The sequence below is a fragment of the Mustelus asterias genome, chromosome 19 (genome assembly GCF_964213995.1).
Source record: "Mustelus asterias chromosome 19, sMusAst1.hap1.1, whole genome shotgun sequence".
NCBI classification, from domain to species: domain Eukaryota; kingdom Metazoa; phylum Chordata; class Chondrichthyes; order Carcharhiniformes; family Triakidae; genus Mustelus; species Mustelus asterias.
In genome coordinates this window covers 85,267,968-85,282,604 of record NC_135819.1, presented here as the reverse complement: position 1 = coordinate 85,282,604, position 14,637 = coordinate 85,267,968, and the positions used below count along the sequence as shown (strand labels likewise).

Here is a 14,637-nt window from a genome sequence, read left to right as displayed (position 1 = left end):
TCAGCCCACGATGTTGTGCCGAACCTTCTTCTAATTGTTAAAAGACATCTTTCATGGATCAAATGGGCAGATTGAACTGAATCATCGGATTTCTGCTTTATTGAGCAACACACTTGAAAGCTGCCGTTATTCGTATCAGTTGGTGGATTGGCTTTCCATTGGGTTGTTCTACTGTACGAAATGGGCACGATGGCTCCTTGAATATAGACCCAACCTGTTCAACATAGACCAACCTATTCAATATTTCCTCATTATACACCCAACCTGTTCAATAATTCCTCATCAGACAATTACGTTTTTGTACATTTGCAACATAACTGTAATGTCATTAACATAAGAACATAAGAACTAGGAGAGGAGGAGGCCATCTGGCCCCTTGAGCCTGCTCCGCCATTCAATAAGATCATGGCTGATCTTTTTGTGGACTCAGCTCCACTTGCCCACCTGCTCACCATAACCCTTAATTCCTTTACTGTTCAAAAATTTATCTATCCTTGCCTTAAAAACATTCAATGAGGTAGCCTCAACTGCTTCACTGGGCAGGGAATGCCACAGATTCACAACCCTTTGTGTGAAGAAGTTCCTCCTCAACTCAGTCCTAAATCTGCTTCCCCTTATTTTGAGGCTATGCCCCCAAGTTCTAGTTTCACCCGCCAGTGGAAACAACTTCCCTGCTTCTATCTTATCTATTCCCTTCATAATCTTGTTTCTATCAGATGTTTCTATCAGGTCTCCCCTCATTCTTCTGAATTCCAATGAGTAAAGCCCCAGTCTACTCAGTCTCTCCTCATAAGCCAACCCTCTCAATTCCGGAATCAACCGAGTGAATCTCCTCTGCACCCCCTCCAGTGCCAGTCTATCCTTTCTCAAGTAATTGGTGTAACATAACTCAGATCTCAGGAGCAAGTGTTTCTCGAGCCATAAATGTTAATTAGAAAAGATTTTTTCCCCAATATGGTTTAAAAGGGAATATTGATGTAATAAGAAACATCTTGAAATATTACGAAGATTGTAAATTTACCCTGATGGGAGGAGGACTGTGCCTATTGACAGGACAATAACATAGGTACATTCCTGATATTGATTTGATTTGATTTATTATTGTCACATGTATTAACATACAGTGAAAAGTATTGTTTCTTGCGCGCTACACAGGCAAAGCATACCGTTCACAGAGAAGGAAACGAGAGAGTGCAGAATGTAGTGTTACAGTCATAGCTAAGGTGCAGAGAAAGATCAACTTAATGTGAGGTAGATCCATTCGTAAGTCTGATAGCAGCAGGGAAGAAGCTGTTTTTGAGTCGGTGGGGACTTTTGTATCTTTTTTCTGACGGAAGAAGGTGGAAGAGAAAATGTCCGAGGTACGTGGGGTCCTTGGTTATTCTGGTTGCTTTGCCAAGGTAGTGGGAAATGTAGAAGGAGCCAATGGGTGGGAGGTTGGTTTGCGTGATGGCCTGGGCTTTGTTCACGACCCTTTCTAGTTCCTTCCGATCTTGGACAGAGCAGGAGCCATACTAAGCTGTGATACAACCAAAATAAATGCTTTCTATGGTACATCTGCAAAAGTTGGTGAGAGTTGCAGCGGATATGCCAAATTTCCTTTGTCTTCTGAGAAAGTAGAGGTGTTGGTGGTTTTTTTTAACTATAGTATCAGTATGAGGGGACCAGGACAGATTGTTGGTGATCTGGACACCTAAAAACTTGAAGCTCTCGACCACTTCTGCTTCATCCCCATTGATGTAAACAGGGACATGTTCTCCTTTACGCTTCCTGAAGTCGATGACAATCTCCTTCATTTTGATGACATTGAGGGAGAGATTATTGTTGCCGTGCCAGTTCACCAGATTCTCTATCTCATTCCTGTACTCTGTCTCATCATTGCAGCCACACATTTCGACTTATGTGTCTCAAGTGAAAATGCAATACACAACTAAATAATAACCTGGTAAAGAGGGCAGGAAGGGAGTTACTGGGAAGAGACACACAGAGGACTGGGAGAGAGAGAAGGAAAAGCTTTCTTACCTGATACTGTCTGGTCCTTTTGATCCCTTTGAATTCTGATCCGAGTGTTTGGAAAGTTGTACTGAACGGGCTTCACACCAACCTAGAAAATAAGGAGCAGTTTTTATGCCTTTGTGCATTCTTCTTGAAATAATACAACAATCTAGAGAAAGATTTGAACACAAGGAAGAGAAACAACATTGTATATTTATATTGTGCCTTTACATAATAAAATGTCTCGATTTCTCATCGGAGCATTACCAAAATCAACAGACATCGAGCCACTCTGAGCTTTTGGAACAGGTGACCTCACGCTTTTAAAGGAACTGAGTGAGGTGAAGGGGCCAACAGGTTTAGAGAGGGAATTGCAGAGCTTAGGGCTGAGACAGCTGATGGTATGGCCACCAGCAGTAGAGCAATTAGCACAGCACAAAGATTTGGGAAGGCTTTCGGTCAGGAGGAGATTACAGAGTTAGGAATGGCAAATCCTTGGAGTGATTTGGAAACAAGCATAAAATGTTAAAGGCAAGTTGTTAATTAACCAGAAGCCAATGCAGGTCAGCAAGCACAGAGCTGATGGATGAATGGAACTTGGAGCGAGTTGGCACTTGAGCTGCAGAAGTTTGGATGTCCCCGAGTTAAGCAAGGGACGAATGTGAGAGGTCAGTCAGGAATAAGAGTGTTCGAATAGTCGAGTCAGAGATAACGAAGGCATGGATGAAGACTTCAATAGCAGATACGCTTAAAGTAGGGATGGACTCAGGCAGTGGTGTCAAAGACAGCATGTAGATGAGAAATGGGAGACAAGGATTGATCCTCCAAAGATATCAGAGGGAATGGTTCAGGAAAGGGGAGAAAAGCCATTGCAGGTAAGTCTCCAGCTATGATATTGAGGAACGAGGTTAGTGCAGTCCCATGAGTTGGAAGATGGTGAAGAGGGATTTGGAGGATGGTGAGTGAAACATGTCAAAGGCTGAAGACATTCAAGAAGGACAAGGATAGTTGATGAAGATATAGACAATCATGTCTTCCAGAAAAAACAACAACTAATTCAGTTCAGAATTAACAAATGACAAAGTGTATACAATTCTCCAAGGAAAGGTATTGTGGCACTGTATTGATTTCGCTTGTAAAGCCAGTTAACGATCACTCTCATCAGATTCTGTTCATAAACATGTTTAATGGTTATCTAAAGCCAGCAAGGGAAGATGAGAAAATAGATGAAAAAAACTCATGAAAATACGTTCACAATAATTTATTTAAAAGTGATGGAATGTTTCTTTGGAAACTAACTTGGTTCAATATTTTTCCCAAATTCCCTAGATTCAGCAAAGGTCCTAGTGGATTAAAAAACTGCAGTAACGCCTCTATTCAAGAGAGGAGTGACATAGAAAACTACAAACTGTCGGCTAGTTAGCCTGAGGTCTGTCATTGGGAAATGCTAGAATCCATTATTAAAGAAACAGGACATTTAGAAAATCCTAATGGGACGAGGCAGAGTCAACATGGCTTTGTGAAAGGGAAATTATATTTGTCAAATTTATTAGAATTCATTGCGGATATAAAAAGCAGGGTGGATAAAGGAGTGCCTGTACATGTAGAGTACTTGGATTTGCAAAAGATATTTGGTAAGGTGCCACATAGAAGGTTACTGCTCAAATTAAGAGCTCTTACTGTTGGTAATGGCATACGAGCATGGATTGAGGATTCATAGAATCCCGATAGTGCAGAAGGAGGCTATTTGGCCCATCCAGTCTGCATCGACTCTCTGACAGAGGATCTTACCCAGGCCCTCTTTAGCCACCCTATCCCTGTAAGCCCACACATTTACCATGGCTACTCCCCCTAACCTACACATCTTGGGACACTAAAGGGTAACTTAGCATGCCCAATCCATCTAACCTGCATACCTTTGGACTGTGGTAGGAAACCGGAGCACCTGGACGAAACCCACGCAGACACAGGGAGAACATGCAGACTCCGCACAATCAGTCACCGAAGGCCAGAGTCAAACCAGGGGACCTGGCGCTGTGAGGCAGTAGTGCTAACCACTGTGCCATCGTGCCACCCCGGTGCCACCTATTTGGCTAGCTAACAGGAAAGAGTGAGTCAGGATAAATGGAAACTAACCAGTGGAGAGCCACAGGGATTAGTATTGGGGCCTCCACTATTTGCAATGACTTGAATGAAAAAATTGACTGCTTTTGCTGACAACACAAAGATAGGTAGGAAAGCAGCTGTGAGAAAGGTGCAAATGGATATAAAAGTATGAACGCTCTAGAGAATGTCAATATATCAAAGGAGGAAGTGTTGAGTATCCTAAATTGCATTGAGGTAGACAAGTTCCCGGGACCGGATGGGATCGATCCCAGGTTACTGCGGGAGGCAAGAGGAGAAATAGCTGGGGCCTTAACAGATATCTTCACATCCTCTTTGACCACAGGCGAGATTCCAGAGGACTGGAGAATAGCCAATGTTGTTCCTTGTTTAAGAAAGGAAGCAGGGATAATCCAGGAAATTATAGGCCAGTGAGCATGACATAAGAGGTGGGGAAGCTTTTGGAGAAGATACTGAGGGATAGGATAGACGCATATTTGGAAGAAAATGGACTAGTTAGTGACAGGCAGCATGGTTTTGTATGGGGAAGGTCATGTCTCACCAACTTGATTGAGTATTTTGAAGAGGTGACATGTAAGTGATGAGGGAAGGGCTGTGGATGTAGTTGATATGGACTTTAGTAAGGCGTTTGACAAGGTCCCATTGGCAGACTGGTACAAAAAACTAAAATCACATGGGATTCAGGGTGGGCTGGGTAGATGGATACAGAACTGGCTTGGTCATAGAAGACAAAGAGTAGCAGTGGAAGGATGTTTTTCAGAATGGAGATCCGTAGCTTGTGGTGTTCCGCAGGGATCAGTGCTGGGACTGTTCGTAGTATATTTAAATGATCTGGAGGAAAATGTGGGTGGTCTGATTAGTAAGTTTGCGGATGACACAAAGATTGGTGGAGTTGCTGATAGTGCCGGGGATTGTCAGAGGATGCAACAGGATATCGATAGATTGGAGGCTCAGGCACAGAAATCGTAGATAGAACATAGAACATAGAACAGTACAGCACAGAACAGGCCCTTCGGCCCACGATGTTGTGCCGAGCTTTATCTGAAACCAAGATCAAGCTATCCCACTCCCTATCATCCTGGTGTGCTCCATGTGCCTATCCAATAACCGCTTAAATGTTTCTAAAGTGTCTGACTCCACTATCACTGCAGGCAGTCCATTCCACACCCCAACCACTCTCTGCGTAAAGAACCTACCTCTGATATCCGTCCTGTATCTCCCACCACGAACCCTATAGTTATGCCCCCTTGTAATAGCTCCATCCACCCGAGGAAATAGTCTTTGAACGTTCACTCTATCTATCCCCTTCATCATTTTATAGATGGAGTTTAATCCGGACAAATGTGAGGTGATGCATTTTGGAGGATCAAATTTAGGTGTGAATTGTACTGTAAATGGCAAAACTCTTAGGAACATTAACATACAGAGGGAACTGGGCGTGCAGGTCCATAGTTCCCAGAAGTGGCAACATAGGTGGCCAAGGTGATTAAGAAGGCATATGGCATGCTTGCCTTTATCAGCCAGGGCATTGAGTACAGGAGTTGGGAAATCATGTTGCAGCTACATAAAACCTTGGTTAGGCCGCATTTGGAGTATTGCATGCAGTTCTGGTCACCACACTACCAGGAAGTCGTGGAAGCTTTGGAGAGAGTGCAAAAAAGGTTCACCAGGATGTTGCCTGGTCTCGAGGGTGTTGGCTATGAGGAGAGGGTGGAAAGATGGAGGCTGAGGGGAGACCTGGTAGAGGTCTACAAAATTATGAGAGGCATAGACAGGGTGGATAGTCAGAGGCTTTTTCCCAGGGTAGAGGTGTCAATTACAAGGGGGCACAGGTTCAAGGTGAAAGGGGGAAAGTTTAAGGCAGATGTTTGGGGGACGTTTTTCATGCAGAGAGTGGTGGGTGCCTGGAACGTGCTGCCAGAGGAGGTAGTGGAAGCAGGCACATTAGCAACATTTAAGAGGCAACTGAATGGGTACATGAATAGGGATGGAATAGAGGGAATAGCTGGATTATTGAATATATTCAAGGCTGAGATTGACAGACCTTTGATCTACAAGGGAATTAAAGTCTATTGGCAGTAATTTGGAGTTAAGACCACAATTAGATAAACCGTGATCTTACTGAAAGACGGAGCAGGTTTGATGGTTCAAATGGATTATTCCAACTCCTAGTTCTTATGATCTTATAATACTAATGGTGAGTTATTATCTGTCAGTGAGTTTGTGCTGGTTAATATATTCAGCATCTTTGTGATGCTAAATCACTGGATTCCTATTCCTTTCTCTGCATTGGTTTGCTCACAATGTTTTGCAACTTCCAACCAATGAGAATACATTTCATATTTTCCTTCCATATTGGCTCGAACAAGAATCTCCCCGTCCACTGCACGCCTCCCCCAGCCTTTACTGCTATCTCCCCACAGGAATATAATTTCATTCAATTAATTCCTGGATTGTAGTATCACTGGTAACATAGAAACATAGAAACTAGAAACAGGAGGAAGCCATTCGGCCCTTCGAGCCTGCTCTGCCATTCATTATCATCATGGCTGATCATCGAATTCAATATCCTGACACCCCGGAACCGTTGATCACTTTAGCCCCAAGAGCTATATCTAATTTCTTGAAATCACACAACATTCTGGCCTTGGTAGGGTTGTTAATTATTCCCAATTTGTTGCCAAGTTAAAGGGATGATACAAACGGTTTGTCTGACCACTTCAGAGGCCACTTAATTGTGAGGCTGGAGTCACATACAGGCCAGGCTGGATTTCTTTCCAATAGGATATCAGAGTCTTTTTGACAATGCAGCAGCCTGTTATTTCCAGAAATAAATCCTAACTCTCAATCTGCCATTATGGTATTTGAGACATAGCAGCTGGCTGGTATAGATTGGGACCTAAACGTTGATGGGTAAGTGACTTTGAGGAAGCATAGGGAGTAGGGAAAAGGTGCAAGGGTAGTTGTGTTAATTAAAGATGACATTAGTATCTCATTAATGGCGAGGTGGAGGGGGGAGGTGGGGGGGATGGGGGGGAGGAGGGGGGGGGTGCTGTTCAGTTTCCCTGGAGTCCTTTTTCCTATTTTTAGTTTTTTTTTACATTGGGCTGTACTTCAATCTTTTGGTTTCTAGCTCAGTCAGAGGCCACTCTGCCGGCGTGGCTTCTACACCTCTACACAATGCAATATATTTTTACTTTACATGAACAGAAGGATATTCTTAAAGTTTAAAAAGTTTATTTATTAGTCACAAGTAAGGCTTACATTAACACTGCAATGAAGTTACTGTGAAATTCCCCTAGTCGCCACACTCCGGCGCCTGTTCGGGTCAATGCACCTAACCAGTCTTATTAATATATTATCCTAATGCAGATATTGGAAGTTCTAAGCTAAAATATTAGATTATAATATTTTCTAAACTTAATATTCTGACATTCCTTAGGATCTCTTGGACAAAACTGCATAAGTTAAATCAATAACGACATTGTAACTTCAATAGGAATTGGAAATGAATAATAATGATGAATGCAAAAGTTAAAACTGCTAAATGGTTCCTTACTTCTGTAGGCTGTTGTTCCGGTTGCCTCGAGTGGGTTAACTTCTCTGGAAGTTTGCGATTTATGGCAGGTGCATCCTCAAGGCGAGACTCACGTGGCTTGTCAAACCAATCTGTTTCTTCGCGACGAAGGTGATAGGCTTTGAAAATCAAGGAAATGTCAGTTTCCCAGGTCAGACAACAGGAGTTCAGGATTGCATCTTGTTGTCAGGAGGGGGACACCATATGGGATATTTGGCCACTGCCGCATGCAAGTCTATGCATTTTTCAATATTTTCATGCAAGATTACAACCAGACTATGACGATCCATTGAAAGTGCAATTGACGACCAGGAAGGTAATTTGTAAATATATCACACATTTTTGAACCAGAAGTTAAAGATGTGCAAACCATCTGATGTTGAAATCATTAGATAGTTTTCTGAATTTTAATAGCATAAATACTGTCATTGCCCCATCATTATTATTTGTCAATTTTTTGTGTGAAGAATTATATAGTTAGCTGTAAAATATAAAGTCAAAACTAAATAAAGAAGTACCTTCATCATCTGGGGTTACAGCCAGATTAGTTGACTGAAAATATCTTAATTGAATCAATTATTTTTCAGAGTTGTGATGAGAAAATGGAAACTGATCAAGACAACAAAAACTCTGCCATAGATTCTGGGAAACATGCATTGCTGAGTTTCAAAACCAAGGGTCAAGAAAGTGGACAACATAAGGATATAATAGTTAGAATGAACAGTGGCTGGTCTTTCATTGTTTTTATGATCTATCACAATTTGCAGGATACTGGACTTTGACTGACCAAGGGCTAGATTTTCCATCCATTGACAATGAATGTGTGAGAAATCTACCCCAAATCTTTTGAGGGAAATTATTTTACTGAAGGAAGATCTCGGAAGCCAGCTGTATGCTGAAAAACGGAACAATATACCAATAGAGTTTGGTTTTGGATTTGCATTTGTCTAATCTGAAGCAGTTAAATCCTCAGTTAAAACATGAAGCATCTTAATTGATGAGGTGAATAGCTGAAACTAAAAGCCTAGCACAATAATACATGTAGATTTGTCTTTTGCTTCCTGTGGTATTTTCAATACACAAATCTTCCCAAGAACCAATGACCATGCCTTGTGATGTCACTCAGTGCTCCTCCATTAGTTAGCAAACTCAATTTTACAAAGCTCAAAGTCTAACCAAATCATTCAACTCACAATTTATTTCAATGAACTTAGTTTGGTTGGGTTCAGTTAATTGTTTCAGTGTTGTGCACACCCCTGTTTGATATAAAGCAAGAGAAGGGAAAAAAGAAAGAAAAAAAGCAGTATCAGAATAGTTTGGTTTCTCAGATAATCTTGATTTTATTTATATGCGATGAAGGACACCAAGAAATCTAACTGCAGTGATCTCTTCTGAAACCAATCAGCAGCAATATCTTTAAACTCAAATTTATTTACAATAAAATTAATGAGTATTCTATAACTGTTTTGGAAAATAACCTTAAAATTGAGAAACACATTTTGTGTGTATCTGTACTATATCGTTAGTGCTTAACAATTTAAAAAAATATTTGTTCTTGAGATATGGGTGTCGCTGGTTAGGCCGACATTTATTGTCCATCCCTCATTGCGCAAGAAGAATATTTCCAACAGTTTTAAAATTAAATGTGCACAGAGATTGTCACATTGATAATGCTGCCAGAGTACACATTGACTCAGGACTGTGGAGCAGTGGGTAATATCCTTGTCTCTGAGCCAGAAGCTCCAAGTTCAAGTCCCACTCCAGGACTTGATGACCAAGGAAGGTGCATTCATAACGTGGCCCTGCAAATCCTTCCAACATACCCCGAAGGCAAGTGGTAAGAGCAGGGAAATGTGATGGAAAGAACGCTGGAGTCTCTACCCATCACTATCCATAGCTCCAGACGACAACATACATGCAAAAGTGAATGTTGTCTCACCACATTGAAATCCCTGGGTGAACTGTACCACACCATCATCACACACTGAGCAATGCCATTCACTAACCTAATGTTGTGTACAGCTACCATGTTAAAACTATGGCACAGGGAACATTGCCTATCTGAAAAGTCAGACACATTTGTGTATTCTATTTGTTTTTGATGTGAGGCACTGCACACAGGCATCTCCAGAGTGTAGCCAACTCCAAAATATAAAAATAAGCAAATGAGAAATAAATTGTCAGAATCTCATCTTCATCATCCTAGTTAAACTATACGTCAAAATGATCAAAACACAACACTTCCAACATTTTCTAATTCTTCATCATTTGTTTAAAATAAATATGGTAGAAAGTTTTAAAGACATCTTCCCCATTTTTATTAAATTATCATATTGGAATAAAATTATTCCTAACATCCTACAGTATAGACTGACATTACAATAACAATGCTACTAATTTTCTCATGGCTTCAGAACACTTAGAGCTAATACGCGGGAATGGTTTTAGAAGCAATGGAATGTAGAGGGTTTCACATACAGAAAATGAAATTATAAAGGAAATGGAAAAAAAAACATGTTCCTCAAAATCTTTCCAGGTTTGCAGGATCACAGATCAAATAACATTGTACACATTCAACTGAAATTCATGTTTGCAGTTCATTAACATTCTAATTTCCTTATTTGAAAATGGTTGACAGGAAATTCTCAATGTGAAACTTCTCTAATGTTTGTAACATGCTTGCATGAGGAAACCTTTCTCGCTGAGGTACACACAAATACACAAATGAAAATAAAGTACAAGCAAGAACGAGAGTCCATAAGGAATAAACAGAAACTATATACATGCATAGAAGGGGAATTCTGTTGATGATAACACAAAATCCTGAGTCCCGTTTTACCTTCACTGTCTGACATGGCATGTTGGAAGTCATCCATGATAAATGCTATGTCACGGTCATATCCACGTGTCCGTGACTCCTCTCTCATGTGTTGTTGTACTTCTGGCAGTGAGTGGCTCGAACCAAATTGTTCCCTTGTATCAGCAGATATTGGTGGCAATGGACCAGCTGCTGCTCGGGCCATTCCCATTGGCTGTCCAACAGGACTCAAGGGACTCTCTTCCTCTGAGTTCTGGGCTACTATGGGAATTCTCCCTCTACTGTGACTAATAGGTAAACTGGATGGCTTTGTTCGTACAGAGGGAGTGCTATGTGCATAGGCAATATCTAATGCATCAGTTTCCTGACCTTTTATCCGCAGAGATGTATTGGAAGGGTCTCTTTTAATTGTTAAATCAAGTCCATAAACTGATGAGGGCCTGCATCTGGTTCCACTCGTGTATGCTTTGTCAATTTCATCATCTAATGCCGATCTGATTGCTGGCCCCAGAAACTTCTGCTGGTCTCGGATATTCTTTCTTAAGCTAAATGTTATATCATCCTGAATAAGCCTTGCTCGGGAGGTAGCACCAGTAACTGCTGATGTAGTTCCCAAGTAGCTCGGAAAATCAGACTCTACATCACGGGCTTCTTGAATTGGCAAAAACTTGGAGAATTTGGGGTCGAGCAATTGCTTTTTGTGTTTGGTCTGCTTTTGGTAAAGGATAGATGGCGGCAATTGCTTTGCAGCTTGTTTTTCCAAAGTGAGTCTCCCTATGCTGTATTTTTCAGACTTTGGAAAGTGTTTGTAGCCGCTATCACCATGGTAATATTGAGGAAGGCCAGAAAGATGTTCCAAACCTTCAGTACCTCTGCGGAACTCTTGTTTAATTTGTTGCTTTAACAGCTTTAGTTCGTAAGGATCCTCCATGGAATCTTCATCTGCTTTGCCATACGAGTGTAACCGGGTTGAGGCCTGCAGGGGCCCAATAAAATCTTTCACATCCCCAGTTCTGCGCAATTCACTCGCGCGAAGCAGACGCTCGTTTTTTTGTACTTCCTTTTGTAAATCATGAAGATTGAATCCAGTGGTGAGGGAACTGGATCCTTTAGTGAGTTCACCAATGTCATCAATCAGAACATAATTCCGAGGTGTGTGATGTTCTAGATCAGCGTAATAAGATTCTGCAGAAATGTTTGACATTGGGCTACTTGCTATGGTTCCCCTTTCATCCAGCCCTATTCTAAGATCTAAATTACTGTACTTACTACCCAAGTGAGGTACTGCATATGTGCTGTCAGCAGAAGTGGAAGACAGCAGAAGAGACTGAGAATGGATCACCTCATAGTCTGTCGTTATTTTGGGTTCAAGGTCAACAAGTGTTGTCTGCCTTGGTTTTTGTTGAATCAGCATCATTTGTGATGGGTGTGCGTAGACTGTTGGTTGGGTTTGAGAAGGAGAGGGCTGTTGTTGATAAGTGATAGTGGGGACAGCCTGATATGTGGATTGGGTTTGATAGGGAGAAACTTGCTGATGATACAATGCCTGTTCTTGGTAAGGAGACTGCTGTTGGAATTGAGTTTGGGTCTGGGTTGGTTGAGGAGTAGAGTACTGGTATTGTGTGTAATGGCTTGGCGTGGTTGCATACTGAGGTTGTGCCTGAGTCTGAGCTGACAAAAACTGATCATAATCAGGCTGTGGTGCAGTTCTCGGTCTCTCCAATCCACATTGTCCATCCATTCTGGTCTCTCTTATGTTGCTAACTTCACTATCAGACATATAATCTCGTTCCTCAGCCACACCCTGTAAGTAGGCACGCTCTCTTTTCTCTCTTTCCTTTAACAAGGCTTCTTTTCTTCGATTGATGCCCATTTCTAAATATCGTAATTTGGCGTCAATTTCTTTTTCTTCTTCATCTAGTTCTGCCTGCTTTTTCCGGAGTTTGGAAGACTCTCTTTCCACCAGTTCCAATTCCCTGTCAATGTCCTGCAGAATTTTAGCTCTGGCCATGGTGTTGGTCCGGCAAACTCTTCTGCGGGAAACTGAGCTGACGGTGGAAAATGCTGCTTGGCTCCCAGTGACTCCAACCTCCTCTGGAGGAGGATTAGGAAGAGTTCTCTTCACTTTTTTCTGAGTACCTACTGGTGTGGAGTTTTGAGAACCTATACTCTGAAACAAAAATGCATTATTCAAATCAATATTGTTTGCAATGGTCAATAAATTGCCACCAAAAGATTAAAATCCAAGCAAGAAAAGACAAAAGCACACATTTAAACCAACAAGCACCAAAAGTACATTTTATCTTTGTTGAGGTAACTGTTGAATATATCCTTACTTATACAAAAGTAAAATACTGGACATTTAACATTAAAACAGAACGTGTTAGAAATATGCAGCAGGTCAGGCAGCCCCTGTGGAGACAGAAATAAAGTTAATGTTTCTGATTACAGAACAGAAGGAGGCCATTCAACCTATCAGCTCCATGCTGCCTCTCTGCCAAGTGATCTGAAGAGTCCCATTCTCCCAGTTCCATTCCCAAAATCATGCAAGTTTATTTTTCTCACGTGTTTGTCAAATTTCTTTTTGAGATTATTCATTGTTGCCACTTCCAACAACCTTGTGGCAGCAAGTTCCAAGTCATATTGAATGAGATAATTTTGATGTAACAATAAAATAATGAGTGACATAGACAAGGTAGATAGTCAATATATTTTCCCAAAGGTAAGGGAGTCTAAAACTAGAGGGCATAGGTTTAAGGTGAGAGGGGAGAGATACAAAAGTGTCCACAGGGGCAATTTTTTCACACAGAGGGTGGTGAGTGCCTGGAACAAGCTGCCAGAGGTAGTAGTAGAGGCAGGTACAATTTTATCTTTTAAAAAGCATTTAGACAGATACATGGGTAAGATGGGTATGGAGGGATATGGGCCAAATGCGGGCAATTGGGATTAGCTTAGGGGTTTTAAAAAAAGGGCGGCATGGACAAGTTGGGCCGGAGGGCCTGTTTCCATGCTGTAAACCTCTGTGACTCTAACCACCACTCGCTGAATAAAAAATTCTTTCTCACATTCCTCCCTGTATCTCTTGCCCAAACATTTAAATCTGTGTCCTCTGATCCTTGCCCCATTAATGGAGAGAGCTTTTCTATGCCCACCTTATTTAAATCACAGGTCTTGCACATCTCATCAAATCTCTCCCCAATACCCTTTTCTCCAAGGATAACAGCCCCAGCTTCTGCAATTTAACCTTGGAGCTAAAGTCACCTCCAGAAACATTCTGCCAATTCTCCTCTGCACCCTCTCACGGCACTTTTTGTCCTTCCTAAAGTGTGATGACCAGAACTGGACAGAATATTCTTGTTGTGCCCTAAACAGATCTTTATACTCATTTAACATACTTTCCCCGAATAAAATAATCTTTCATTGGCACAGGGAGGAGTTAGAAATGTAATTGAGTCTAAATAGGTGACTGGGGAGGGTGGAAAAATAGCAATAGGGAAGAACAGTTATTGTTATTATTTATTAGTCACATGTAGGCTTAAATTAACACCGCAATGAAGTTACTGTGAAAATCCCCTAGTCGCCACACTCCAATGCCTGTTCGGATACACTGAGGGAGAATTTAGCACAGCCAATTCACCTCACCAACATGTCTTTCGAACTGTGGGAGGAAACCGGAACACGCGAAGGAAGCCCACGCAGACACGGGGAGAACATACAGACTCCGCACAGTCACTTTTTGACTGTCTCAATGGTTAAACATCTGTCTTGTGGGAGACATCCCTCGACAGTAAGAAGTTAGTCACTGTCCAATGGGAAAACCCCATTACCTTTGTCTTTGATTTGACAGTGGCCATTTTGCTTTTGCCAGAGATATTGAAAAAGTCGGGGGAGGGGGGGGGGCGTGATTTTCCCCCCAAAAAACTAAGTGCCCAACGGGTGGGAAAACAGGGGATTTTCCCACCCGTTTTTTGGGCGAACTTAGTTGATTGCATTTCTGGCACTCTGTGCTTCACAGGGGTAGCCGGTGTATGTGTGTGTGTGTGTGTGGGGGCAGGGGGGGGGGGGTGCTAATCCCCGAGAGGCCGGCTTCAGCATGCTGTGTGGACCACTGCACATGCATCAG

At 41.8% G+C, this 14,637-nt stretch overlaps 1 protein-coding gene across 1 annotated transcript in view; it reads right to left on the bottom strand.

Annotated features, from left to right (window-relative positions):
• LOC144507517 (protein piccolo-like) overlaps nucleotides 1-14,637 on the bottom strand; it is a 351,797-nt gene that overhangs the window by 267,681 nt on the left and 69,479 nt on the right. The window contains exons 4-6 of the mRNA XM_078234644.1: nucleotides 10,536-12,684; nucleotides 7,679-7,815; nucleotides 2,023-2,104 (exon numbers count right to left, since the gene is read on the bottom strand). Coding sequence (XP_078090770.1) covers nucleotides 2,023-2,104; nucleotides 7,679-7,815; nucleotides 10,536-12,684 — 2,368 coding nt within the window. The remainder of the gene's footprint in view (nucleotides 1-2,022; nucleotides 2,105-7,678; nucleotides 7,816-10,535; nucleotides 12,685-14,637) is intronic.